This window comes from Pan paniscus, chromosome 11, assembly GCF_029289425.2.
Source record: "Pan paniscus chromosome 11, NHGRI_mPanPan1-v2.0_pri, whole genome shotgun sequence".
Taxonomy (NCBI): domain Eukaryota; kingdom Metazoa; phylum Chordata; class Mammalia; order Primates; family Hominidae; genus Pan; species Pan paniscus.
Window position 1 is genome coordinate 41,246,862 of NC_073260.2, and position 13,649 is coordinate 41,260,510.

General features: G+C 52.8%; 1 protein-coding gene across 6 annotated transcripts in view; it reads left to right on the forward strand.

Moving 5' to 3' along the window:
- TBC1D2 (TBC1 domain family member 2) overlaps positions 1 to 12,452 on the forward strand; it is a 58,879-nt gene extending 46,427 nt beyond the window's left edge. For 4 of the 6 annotated variants that reach the window (XM_003820623.6, XM_034967855.4, XM_063593952.1 and 1 more), the window contains 6 exons: positions 595 to 782; positions 2,337 to 2,813; positions 8,076 to 8,196; positions 9,820 to 10,005; positions 11,112 to 11,233; positions 11,897 to 12,452. In XM_003820623.6, coding sequence (XP_003820671.3) covers positions 595 to 782; positions 2,337 to 2,813; positions 8,076 to 8,196; positions 9,820 to 10,005; positions 11,112 to 11,233; positions 11,897 to 12,104 — 1,302 coding nt within the window. In that variant the 3' untranslated portion in view covers positions 12,105 to 12,452. Of the gene's footprint in view, positions 1 to 594; positions 783 to 2,336; positions 2,814 to 8,075; positions 8,197 to 9,819; positions 10,006 to 11,111; positions 11,326 to 11,896 lie in introns of all 6 variants that reach the window. The other 2 variants (XR_003028853.4, XM_034967853.4) reach the window with 2 other exon arrangements.
- The last annotated feature ends 1,197 nt before the right edge of the window (positions 12,453 to 13,649 follow it).

A 13,649-nucleotide genomic window follows, 5' to 3' on the forward strand; every position in this document is an offset into this window, starting at 1 on the left:
GCAAGGGAAGAGGGTGCAGGAGGGCTGTGAAGTGGGAGGGGTGTGTGTTGGAGGAACAGAAAGAGCCTAGGTGGCAGCAGCAGAGGGCATGAGGGCAGTGTCCATCCCCTGGGCGCTGTTCAGTCATACCACCTGCAGAGCTTGCTCTGTGCCAGGCACCCTGGGAAGGGCTTTATACACATCCGCTCATCTGATCCTCACCCAAATCCTGAGGCAGACTCTGTATGATCCTCATTTTACAGATGAAGAAGTTAAGGCACAGAAAGGTTAAGTAACTTGCCACAGACCACCCAGCTAGCAGTGGCTAAACCAGGATGGGACTGTAAGCTGTGTAAGAGCCTGTGCTGTCTCTGCACACCCCTCTCCTCTTTCTTCTGAACCAGCTCCAACCTGGGCCTGGGCCTCTCTTGCCTGCCTTGCTGTAAACCACTGGCCTCAGGGCCCATCTCCTTTCCCTTATACGAGGGTCTGGGAGTTGGGAGTGGGGCAGATGAGAGCTGGAAGGGCTGTGCTGCCTAAAGCTGTTCAGGCCTCAGGCCTCTGGGGCGGCCCAGCTCCCAGCCGGTAGCCTGACCAGCCTTTCCCTGTTTGCAGTGCGCCTACCTCCAAGCCAGAAACTGCCAGGTGGAAAGCAAGTACCTGGCCGGTCTGAGAAGGCTGCAGGAGGCCCTGGGGGACGAAGCCAGCGAGTGCTCAGAGCTGCTGAGGCAGCTTGTCCAGGAGGCGCTGCAGTGGGAAGCTGGGGAGGCCTCATCTGACAGCATCGAGCTGAGCCCCATCAGGTGAGCCTGGCGGCCCAGGAAGGGCTGGTCTATGTGAGCTGGCGGCTCCTCCCCAGCTGCCTTGCTGCCAGGTCCTGCCAACCATGTACAAGTCCTACACAGCACTACCTCCTCTGATCTTCATTCACATGCATTAGTGTGCGGCTGCAGCTGAGATGGTTCACGCTTAGAGGAGGCAGCCCCCTGCCATGGCCCTATAGTACATTTGCGGCACAGGCTGCCTCCAGAGCCCCATGCTTTCCATTTATCTAGGCTGCCTCCAGAGCCCCATGCTTTCCTTTTATCTAGGCTGCCTCCTAAATGTGGCTGCCTCCCAGATGTGCCTGTCAGAGAGGGGACGAGGGGAGACAAGCAGGCCATCTCCTCTGCACCAAGCCCTTGCTGAGCACAGTGGACGTGGGCAGTTAAATATAACAGAAAGGAGGGTGGCTATGCTCGAAGGCCCCTGGAGGCTGAGTAGTCCAGTGGCAGGAGCTCGAGCATTGGAGCCAGCCCTGGCCCTCTCACCGTGTGACAATTCCCTTTACCTTTCTGAGCCTCGTACTCAGCCTCCATAAGATATGTGCAAAGAGCTGGGCACAGTGGCTCACGCCTGTAATTCCAGCACTTTGGGAGGCTGAGATGGGCAGATTGCTTGAGGCCAGGAGTTTGAGCCCAGCCTGGGCAATATATTGGAATCCTGTCTCTACAAAAAAAAAAAAAAAAAAAAAAAAAAGAGTGGTGGTGCACGCCTGTAGTCCCAGCTACTCGGGAGGCTGAGGTGGGAGGATCACTTGAGCCCAGAAGGTAGAAGCTGCAATGAGCTGAGATTGCAGCACTGCACTCCAGCCTGGGCAACAGAGTGAGGCCCTGAAAAGAAAAGAAAAGAAAGGAAGGGGGGAAGGGAGGGAAAGAAAGAAAGAAAAAGAAAGGAAGGAAGGAAGGAAGGAAGAAAGGAAAGGAAGGAAGGAAAGGAAAGAAGGAAGGAAGGAAGGAAAAAAAAAGAAAAGATTTGGGCAAACACACCTGCTTTGCAGGATCATTAGGATTAAATGAGATAGTGCAGGCCGGGCACAGAGTGGAGGTGAGTCAACATTGAATAAATCAAAGGCCTTCTGGAATGGGTCCCCAGCTGTCCCACCTGTCTGTCATTGGTGCTGTCTGTTCCCCGTCCACCCCTGCGCTTACCGGCTGTGGTAAGTGGGGTTCTGTATGCACACTGCAGGACTCCTTGGGCCTAAGGCTGCATGGAGTAATAAGAGGGTCCTTTATATTTGCATAGAATTAGTAAATATCTCTTGGGCATTTACTGTGTACCAGGCACTATCTAGGCCCCCAGCATCTTACAACAGAGGATCTCGTTGGGTCTTTAGGAGGCAGAGCAGGGATTCCTATATGCATTATACAGATTCGCAACCTGAGGTTGGGAGAACTGAAGTGACCTGCCCAGAGCTGTGTGGTTAACCCTCAGTGAAGGCAGGGCAGGAACCTGGCCTGGGGTCCTCCCTGTCACCACCACCCCTTATCTAGGGAAGGGCTCTGCAAGGTGTTGCTAACGTGCACTTTTGCTGGCAGTAAGTATGATGAGTACGGCTTCCTGACGGTGCCCGACTATGAGGTGGAAGACCTGAAGCTGCTGGCCAAGATCCAGGCGTTGGAGTCACGATCCCACCACCTGCTGGGCCTCGAGGCTGTGGATCGGCCGCTGAGGGAGCGCTGGGCTGCCCTGGGCGATCTTGTGCCCTCAGCCGAGCTCAAGCAGCTACTGCGGGCAGGAGTACCCCGTGAACACCGGCCTCGTGTCTGGAGGTGGCTGGTCCACCTCCGTGTCCAGCACCTGCACACTCCAGGCTGCTACCAGGAACTGCTGAGCCGGGGCCAGGCCCGCGAGCACCCTGCTGCCCGCCAGATTGAGCTGGACCTGAACCGGACCTTCCCCAACAACAAACACTTCACCTGCCCCACCTCCAGCTTCCCCGACAAGCTCCGCCGGGTGCTGCTGGCCTTCTCCTGGCAGAACCCCACCATCGGCTACTGCCAGGGCCTGAACAGGTAAGCCACCAAAGCCCAGTGAAGGTGTGATCTTTACCTTTTGGAGCGCAGGTCCCCAACCCTCAGACCGTGGACAGGCAGCCATCTGTGGCCTGTTAACGGGGCCGCACAGCAGGAGGTGAGCAGTGGGCGAGAGAGCATTACCACCTGAGCTCTGCCTCCTGTCAGATCAGCGGCAGCATTAGATTCTCACAGGAGCGTGAACCCTATTGTGAACTCTACATGTGAGGGATCTAGGTTACGTGTTCCTTATGAGAATCTAATGCCTGATGATCTGAGGTGGAGCAGTTTCAAAGCCACCCCTCCCCTACCCCAGTCCATGGAAAAATTGTCTTTCATGAAACCGGTCCCTAGTGCCAAAAAGGTTGGGGACCGTTGTTTTAGAACACTGCTGTCTCTCTTTGGAGCCTCCCAAACCTGGAGACATGAGCCTAGGTTCCCCACCCACAGGCTGGTGAGAGGACATGTTCAAGACAGAGATGGGCCAGAGCTCAGAGCTCCAGGCCCCTCGTCCCTGCTCTCTCCTTTGATTTGTGCTTGGGGACGTACAACTTACATGGCCTCTCAAACTTTGGCCTGCTGGAATCTACAGGGTAAGGCCCCACTCACATATGGCAGGACTCTCTGGATCAGGAATCATTCGCTTTCAGTGAAACCCATGCAGAAGACCCGGGGAAGAGACTTTCTAAATGTTACAAGGGGAGTTCACAGAAGCCAGGAAAAGAAAACACAGCTGAGGACCAGATGGTCATTGGAAGCCAAGGCAGCTGCTGTCTGCAGCAGGGCTGCACCCCTGCACAACCCCACGGGGCAGCCTTTATGCCACAGTCCTGGGATGCCATGACCTGAGCTCGTATAGCACCAAGGTACTGCTCTGCTGCCCTCTGCAGCTGCACGGCCTCTGGCCTCTCTTCATTCTGCGTGTCTGCTTCCTTCTCTCTCAGCAGACCAGCCTCTGTCCATTCATTCATTGGACATTTAGGGACCATCGAAGCTGTTAGAATGGAGACCTCAGCCCCTGAGTCTTGAGCCTTTCAGTGAGTCTTCCCACCCCACCCCTCATGTTCCGGTTCTAAATTCCCCAAAGAAAGAATCTGATTGGCCCAGCCAGGAATAATTTCCACTTCTGGTCCAATTGGTAGGGGACGCAGGGAGGGACTGGGGTTAGGGGATGAGGTCACCTGGTTCACAGGGCTATCTCCCCTCCAAGACTGTGAGGGACTGTCATCCCCCCGCTCCAGCCCCAGCTATTTCAGTAGAAGCTGCATAGTTGCAAATATTTTCCCAAAGCAAGTTTTCACTCGATTTAATTTAAACACACATATACCTAAGCAAAATTTACATAAGCCATGCTGCTTTTTTTTAGAATAGGTGGTGTGTGACATTTATTTAACACAGAATCAACATTCAGTGTCCTTACTCAAATTTGAGTGGTTCCCAAAGGTAGATATTTTTCATACTCTATTTCCAGCCTAAAATTGGGTGAAATTGAGCATGTATATGTACAATTCCTGGGAATTAAGAGTTAAACTCCAACAGTAATGCCTCTCAGTCGAAGCCTCCTTGGAAAATATGTTCAGATTTCATGCCACACTAAATGTCTGCCACAGGTCAGGTCTGTAGAAATTTCATTCATTCAACAGTCTGACAAAAGCCCCCGTACTTCTCATTTGTTTGAACATGTTAAAATCCAGAAGAAACAAAACCTGCAAAGCCTCTTCTAAGAATAGCTGTGAAGGGAGCTGGAAGCTATGAGATCAGAATGAATAATAATTTTTGCATTTCACACAAAGGCCAGGTAGGAAGTAAAGCATAATGGGGGCCTCTTGGATGCCAGGTGTTTAACACCTGATGGCATCTAATCCTCACAAAAACCTTCACTGGCGCCACCATGCCCAGATGAGACATGAGAGGGTCTGAGAGGCTGAGGAACCTGCCCGTTGTCTCACCACAAATGCTGACCCAGCCAACTGCTCACCCTGGCCCCCCGCCCCCAGCCCCCAAACCCAGTCCTTTCTACAACCTGCTCTCTCTCCAAATAGCAGTAGTCAGAGGCTGTGCTGAGGCCTCCCAGAAACCTTTCTCCTATGTAGATGTAACCTTCTCGAGACCTGCTTTTGGAGTTCAACCTGTGCTGAAGGGGCAGAGAAAAATCCTATGGCAGGAGGGGCACTTGAGATAAGCCTCATAGGAGGAGAGAAGCTTCTCCCTGTGTGGAAGGAGGCAGCACACAGGCCACAGAGAGGCGCAGAAGGGACAACTGAGGCCAAGAGAGGCGGAAGGTCCCCAGACAGGTTTTCTAAAATATCTTTCTCTGAATAGCATTTTTACTTAAATTTGATATGCAAGTGCAGATAATTGGTATTCATGTAAATATTTACTGCTTAAAACAGAAAGTTACTTGTAATAGGCCAGGCACGGTGGCTCACGCCTGTAATCCCAGCACTTTGGGAGGCTGAGGCGGGCGGATCACGAGGTCAAAAGATCGAGACCATCCTGGCCAACATGGTGAAACCTTGTCTCTACTAAAAATACAACAATTAGCTGCCTCAGGAGGCTGAGGCAGGAGAATCACTTGAACCAGGGAGGCAGAGGTTGCAGTGAGCCGAGATCGCACCACTGCACTCCAGCCTGGTGACAGAGCAAGACTCCATCTCAAAAAAAGAGAAAGTTACTTATAATAGAAAGCCTGTTCAAATGTGGCAAGTGCAACGTATTCTTTTGGAGGCTCTAAACCCAAGCCTGCAGGTCCCTGATACGTCTTCTTTGCCATCTAGTGGTAGCCATTAGAACTGCATGTGTGGGCCCGGCGCCGTGGCTCACGCCTGTAATTCCCGCATTTTGAGGGGCCGAGGTGGGTGGATCCCTTGAGCCCAGGAGTCTGAGACAGCCTGGACAACATGGCAAAGCCCTGTCAAAAAATACAAAAAATAAAAAAAACGAAAAACAAGAAACAACCTAACAACCTAGCCAAGTGTGGTGGCACATGCCTGTAGTTCTAGCTACTCGGGAGGCTGAGGTGATAAGGAGGCAGAGGTTGCAGTGAGCCATGATCATGCCACTGCACTCTAGCCTGGGCAACAGAGTGAGTCTCTGTCTCAAAAAAAGAAAAGAAAAGAAAAGGAACTGCATGTTTGATGTCTCAAGATGACAGACCCTGCCTCTAAGGCAACAAATCCAGCTTGTTTAGTGATGGTCTAATGCTAATTTAGAGCAAATGTTTTAAACCTATGAAAATAAGTACAGTGCTTTAAAAGTGGTTTGTTTTTTCCCCCATCAACACACTCCTTTCTTTGCAAGCCTACCTGGGCCCTAAATGCCTTAGGTTCGAATTCAGCCATACACCTGAGCAGTTAGTAAGCCCTAGCAACCAGCCTCAGATAACTGAGTTTTTAACATGTGCTGAAGTCTAAACCAATGCTGGCAGCTAACTCCCTAGACTGAGGCCATTCTGAGGCTCAGGGGGAACAGGGTGGGATAGAGTGGAGAGAGCACTGGGCTAGACTTTGGGAGCCCTGGGTTCTATTTCCACTCTGCCACCAACTGACTATGTAATGTTGAGCAGGTGACTTCTGCTTTCTAAGCCTTGGTTTTTCCACCACTGCAATAAGGAGTTTGTTTAGACCAGAGATGACCAGTAGGAAGCAGCTACCTGGAGCCCTGTCCTGAGAGAGTTTCTGAGGCAGCCTTCAGACTCAGTGGGAAAGAGTACTGTGATCAATTACTTATGTCTACCATGGGCTTAGACAAAGGGAATGCTGCCATGATCAGTTAGTTATGTCTGCCCTGGACACAGACAAAAAGAATAGAGGCCAGTGTATCTCACGTTTGCTATCCTTGAACTCAGTGACCTATGGAGGTCCCTGTCCACCAGCTCTGAGAGAACGGAGCTTCCTATTTCCCAGGAGACCTGTGACTGTTCTCTTCATCCACTAAGCTTCGACTTAGGAAGGTTTCGTACAAATATCTGAACCAAATTTGGGAGAAATTCCTTCCCAATCTACTGGGGAAAGAGAAGGGATATTTCTTTTTTCTTTTGAGATTCAACCATGTTTCTAAGAGTTGTGAGCCTCAAAAGAAGGTGGAGGTCATGAATCCAATCTAGAGAGAACCCAAAGAAGCATAAATATCTGGATGAGGGAATGTGTTCCTTAAATGCTCGTTATGACCAGAGAGTCAGAGGCTTTCTAATGCGACATCTCCCCAGGGTCCTCTGAGGAACATTCATTCTACTAGGCCCCCATGGGTGCAATGGACAACAGGGGCTCTGTGGACCCCCTGGGTGACCCTGGGTTAGAGTCAGCCACACAGCGTTTTGTCACCACAGGACTTCTCAGAGGCTTTACTAAGACAGTGTGTGTCATAAGCCTCTCAGGGGCTAGAATGGGCAGCATTCCCCAGATATCTTTGAATATAGAACCTTGTGTTCACCTAGCATCTTGGGAGACCAGTAGTCCCTGGAAGACATTTTTGGAAAATGCCTTATTGGATTGGCCCGCGATGAGAGCTGCCAGGGAAGATGGGAGAAGTAGAGAAAACAGTACTTATCCCAGGAAGACTTCCCAGCTCAGCCCTGTGGGTTTTTGTTTGTTTCTTACCCATGATTTCATTAGAGCCTTATGCTAACTTGGCGGGGAGGGGAAGTAAAGGAGAAAAAAAGCTATGTGCATTGAGCACCTCCTAAATGCCAGGCAGTGAGCGAGGCAAGGTAGGTCTGTCTCAAGATGCCTCTTGGCCCCGGGGGGATAGATATTGTTAATCTCACTTTGCAGATCATGAAACCAAGGCCCAGAGAGGTTAGTGTACTTGCCAAGGTCTCAAAGCCTGTGAATACTAAGGTGAGGATAGCTAACATTTATAAAGAGCTCACTGTGTGGCAGGCACTGTGTGGGGCACTGAATGAACTCTGTTCATCCTCAAAATAGTCCTGTGATTATTATGAGACTGAGGCTTACAGGGGTTCAGTAACTTGCCCAAGGTCACCCAGGAAGCCGCAAGATCAGGATTTACCCAAGCAGCCTGATTCCAGAGCCCCTGCTCTGAAGTGACCCCTATTGCTCTGGAAATCACCGGTCATCCTCCCCAAAAGAGCGTTTATCTCACCCCAGGTGCCAGGAGCACCAATCTGGTTAGGGAGTGGGATTGCACTGATGCTCACATGGAAGGACTTTCCCCCTGGAACCCAGGAAGCCACCTCTGCCATGTGCTGCCTGGCAGGGCCACGGCTTCTGTAATCACTCCAGGCCTTCCCTACTACTCCAGGCTGGCGGCCATTGCCCTGCTGGTCCTAGAGGAGGAGGAGAGCGCCTTCTGGTGCCTGGTGGCCATTGTGGAGACCATCATGCCCGCTGATTACTACTGCAACACGCTGACGGCATCCCAGGTAAGTGGGGCCAGGAGGGGACTTTGCAGCCATGTAGGGCAGTGCCCCAGAGCTGTTCCTAGAAGCCTGTGACTCTCAGGAAAGTTGGGAATCTCTTAGGCTTCCATTTCTCCCTCTGCACTGTGGGAGTGCATTTGGCTGCATGGAAGAGAAGCCCAACCTAACAACAGCTTCAATCGGGGATTATTATTCTCAGATAGTGAATGACAAGGCAGTACCGCAGGGTTCAGGCTCCTAGCTCCCTGCTCTGCCATCTCTGGCATGTGACCTTCATCCTCACACCCATCACCTCCTGGTCACAAAATGGCTGCATCGCCTCCAGCACTGTGGGCATGGCCTAGGCCAGGAGAAGCAGAAGGTGAACACCAGGAGCTGGCTCCCTGACCCAGCAATTTCTACTTGCAGTTTACTGGTCAGAACTATTTCATGGCTGCCCTAGTTGCAAGGCAAGTTAGGAAATGTACATATTTAATTTTTACATCTTAACATCTCTGAAATTGATGTGTGTTATATGACCCTTTTTTCCATATTTTATTATGGAAAATTTCCCACATTCAAAACAATAGAGGGAATAGTATAATGAACCTCCATGTGTCCATTACCTGGCTTCAGTTATCAACCCAGGGAGCCAGTGTTATTTCTTCTGAACTCCCATCCGCTCCTCCTGCTTTATCTTGAAGTAAATTTCTGGCATTGTATCAGTTCATCCATAAATCCTTCAGTAGGTCAGTGGCATCTTAGACTTGGGGAGTTACCTTAGGTTTTGAACTGGACACTTGGCCTCGGTAGATGACCCAAGGTTCTGGGTGAGGGAGGAGGGGAGCTACTGGCTGTTTGCCACAGCTGACGCTAATGCCTGGAAGAGGACGTAAGTGAGAGGAGAGGACTGAGCAGTTGCAGGAAAAGCAAGGGGAAACTAAAATGGAGTCATCACAGAGGGAGGAGGAGAACCACGAAAGAACCATGTCTTGGAGCCAGTGCTGAGAGTGGTTAACCCATCCAGTGAAACAAGGACGGAGGCATGACAGTGGTCACAAGAAGAGGTCACTGGCCAGTGTCGCCAGGAGCACCCTGCTTTGAGAAGATTCCTTGATGTCCGGCGAGGCAGGACATTATGCGTTCCCACACACACCTGTCCCTGGACCAGACATCCGCCTAGCATCTTAGGTGTCAGGCACAAATTGGGTATAGAGAAGGGGCTGTGGGTGTCAGCTGATATAAGCCTAGAGACAAAGCTTCCATTTCGCCAAGGCCCCTGGGCATGAGACCAGTGTCTCTGAACTGCCAGCAGGATCAGCTGGCCCCTGAGCTCCTGCTTGGCTCAAGGGATTCAGATAGGTGAGCGGGCGGAGAACGTGCCAGCCCACACGGCTCCACTGCAGAGCCCAGTGCCCCAGTCCAGAGGACTCTGGCCTATGTTAGGAGCAGCAGAGTGATATGATGCTGTACCTGACTCCCAGCTAGACTGGCCCCTGGCTCCCCGAGGTGTCTCCTGGGCAGGAAAGGACCTGCTCAGAGCAGCTTCAGGATTGTGTGTGGACTGACTGGGTAGGAAGGCTGGGCAGGGAGGGAGGCAGCCCTACGCTGGGGCTGCAGATGACAGGCCCTCTCGCTGGCTTCCAGGTGGACCAGCGGGTGCTCCAGGACCTGCTCTCGGAGAAGCTGCCCAGGCTGATGGCCCATCTGGGGCAGCACCACGTGGATCTCTCCCTCGTCACCTTCAACTGGTTCCTCGTGGTCTTTGCGGACAGTCTCATTAGCAACATCCTCCTTCGGGTCTGGGATGCCTTCCTGTACGAGGGGACGAAGGTAGGGTGCAGCCAGGGGATGGGCAGGGGGCCCCTGAGCAAGTCCCTTCACCCATCTGGGTCTTGACTCTGCCCCTGGAGAATGGGAAGACAATGCTTACTTGTCAGGGCTGTTGAACGTCTCCTGAGAGCATTGTCAACTGTAAAGTGCTCTGCATGTATGAGAAGTAGTGGTTCTGCCTCTGAAGTTGGGGGATTTCCTTTCCGTGGAGAGGAGGTGTGAGCATGATCAGAGAGGCACATCCCTATGCTGTCCTCGCCCCCTAGTCACCTGGGCCCTCCTTTTCTTCCTCCTGTTTGGACTAAACCTTGGATTAAGAGATCAGAGCTCAGGTCTAGACCCAGCTCTGTACTGACCTTGCCCAGAGACCTTGGGCAGGTCCCCCAACTCAGCCCTAGTTTACACCTCAGTTTACAAAGCACCCACAGATTTCTCATTTCTTTCTTTCTTTTTTTTTTTTTTTTTTTTGAGATGGAGCCTTGCTCTGTCACCAAGGCTGTAGTGCAGTGGCACGATCTCCGCTCACTGCAACCTCTGCCTCCCAGGTTCAAGCAGTTCTCCTGCCTCAACCTCCGGAGTAGCTGGGATTACAGGCACGCAACACCATACCTAGCTAATTTTTGTATTTTTAGTAGAGATGGGGTTTCATCATGTTGGCCAGGCTGGTCTCGAACTCCTGACCTCAGGTGATCCACCCGTGTCAGCCTTCCAAAGTGCTGGAATTACTGGCATGAGCCACTGCGTCTGGCCTGTCATTTCATCTGGTTCTTGCCAAAGCCCCACGTAAAGATACAGATTAACTCCATGAGATTCAACAGGGGCCGTGCCTCACCCACAGTCATGGGACAAGACAGGCTAGAGCCAGGACTCTGTCCAAATCCCCAGATTTCAAGCTGTGCGTCCCTTCCCCCGCGCCCCCCACCCCGCCGGGGTATTCAGTCTCCCCCAGCCCCCTGGAGCCCTTCCCCACACATTGTGCCTCCAGGCCTCAACTTCCACAGCCAGTCCAGGGTCTTCCATACTGCCCAAGTCTGTCAGGTTCCCTCCCTCCGGGGATGACCTGCCTGGCCCCCCATGCCCTACCTGAGCCCCCACTCTACCCCCAGGTGGTGTTTCGCTATGCCTTGGCCATTTTCAAGTACAACGAGAAGGAGATCTTGAGGCTACAGAATGGCCTGGAAATCTACCAGTACCTGCGCTTCTTCACCAAGACCATCTCCAACAGCCGGTGAGGAACCCCCACCCCCTGCCACTGCCACCACTCACACACCCCCAGGACACATAGCAGAGGGGAGGCTGATGTTTGCCAAGTAGAGATTGGTAAGTGACGCTGATGCTCATATTATAGCTTAGAAATCTTTGGGGAAGTCTGACTGTCTGAGTGATATGTCTGCCCCCTTAACATGGCATTTGAGGCCTCCCTGGAGTTTCATTTTTTGCCCACCTTCCCCTACCCTGAACACCCACGGCCAGTGATCCTGGAAAACAGAATTATACGAGTTCCTAGGACAACCCCACCTCTGGGCTTTTGCTCTTGCAGTTTCTTTTACTTAGAATGCCTCCTTGCCACTTCCACCACCACTATCTTCTTTGCCTGGTCACCTTTTATTCATTCCTTAAAACTCAGCTCACACGTGGGTCACTTCCTCTAAGAAGCCTTCCCTGACCAGCCCTTCCCTGCTGGGTTAGGTGTCTTTCTTCTGATCTTCCTCCTGCCTCAGTACATATCTCTGTGGGTGGAAATCATCTTATTCATTGTTTCCTCCTGAGGGCGGGGGTCAGGGCTCAGCCACAAAGGCAGAAGGAATGCGGGGATGTCTGTCTGGGAGAGCCGGGTAAACGCCAGCCAGGTGGGGTGACGTGCTCTGGGCTGATTGTGCCCTCCTCCCAGGAAGCTGATGAACATCGCCTTCAATGACATGAACCCCTTCCGCATGAAACAGCTGCGGCAGCTGCGCATGGTCCACCGGGAGCGGCTGGAGGCTGAGCTGCGGGAGCTGGAGCAGCTTAAGGCGGAGTACCTGGAGAGGCGGGCATCCCGGCGCAGAGCCGTGTCCGAGGGCTGTGCCAGCGAGGACGAGGTGGAGGAGGAAGCCTGACTTGGCCACCTCCCCTCCCCACAGCCTTCCTCACCCTTGGCTGGCAGACCCACTGGAGGTCAGGCACGGACCAGTGGCCCAGCCCTGGGTGTCCCATCACCATGTGACCTTGGACATGTCCCTTCCCCTCTCTGGCCCTCAGTTTCCCCACTGGGACATTGTGTGCTGCAAAGCCATTGGTTGGGCTACTTCTTCATAGGCACTTACTTACCCAGGGATGCCACCCTTTCGTCACCTCTTCCACAGAGCACTTTGGCATGTAAACAAGCAAGAGCACTGCCTCTATAGGGTAACCTGGAACATTCTCTAGGTTATATCAATATAAAACAATGTAAATGGTGGAAATCATTCATAAGCTTTGGAACTTAAACAGTTCTCAGTTACCAGTTGTTCCTGGATGGGCCCACGGTGCCAGGGTGTGCCACCACCAGGCTTCCAGCCTAGGGCATCTCTGGCTGCTATTTCTGTGAGCGTCTGCAGGGCCAGCCCCTGCCTGGTTCCCTGAGATGTTAGGGTTTTGTCTTTCTGGGTAGCAGCTCCTTTTCAATACTGCCTGTGTCTGCATTCCGGGATGCTCTCTGTGTACTGAAGCCTGTTTCCAAAGCCCGGCCCCTGTGCCCTCCTTTCTGCTCACAGCCCATTTTGGGGGGATCCCAGGGAAACCCCCTGTGCACCACCACCAGGAACTTGGTATGGCGGTTGGGCAGAGAGCCCTGGGTCAGGTGCCCCACTTGTGACCTCCCACTGCCCACTTCACAGGCTGGGGCACGGAGGGTCACCTCTCCTCTGAAAAATGGGTGGTTGGGAGGATGGGAGAAGGTGGGAAGTAGAGACTGCTGCAGCGCAAGCCAGGGCTGGCTCGTCACAGCACCCACCGTGGCCCCAACCCAGCGTCAGCCTCCTCCAGGTCCCTCCTCAGCAAACAGAGGCTTCAGTCTGTCCCCACCCGAGGCAGGGGGTCAAGGCCATACCAGTGACTTTGGCAACTCATTTCTCAGCAAAACCTGTGTCTGTGTTGGCCTAGCCTTGAGTTGGCTGTCTTTGGTATGAAGGACTGGGGGTTCTCACACGGAAGCCTCCTCTCTGGAAAACCACCCAGGATTAGGGGACGCTGCCCTGGAACCTCCTGGCTCTGATCTGAGGCTCCCATCCAGGCTGGGGAGGAAACTTTCCCCATCACTGGGGACCATGGACGGGCCCCGTGGTGGCCCTGGCTGGTCCCTAGCCCCACTGTCACCCACAGGTGTGAATTTGAGGGGTTGGCCCACCAGGCTCCCAGTTCCCTACACTGCACCGCCTGTGCAGCCTCAGGGAGGAGACGCTCAGGGTTCCTCTCCTCCCTGTCCACGTGGGCTCCTGGCTGGCCCGAGGGCTCCACTTTTCTGTGAACACCCTGCATTGGGGCTTGACTGCCTTTCTCATTGCTAAATTTTTTTCATCCGCTAAGGCCCTTTCAGCACCAAACTGTTTATGAAGTGTGATGGTGGCATGAGGGCGGCCTGGGGGTCCCAGCTGCACCCTGGACAAGCTAGATACTGCACCCCT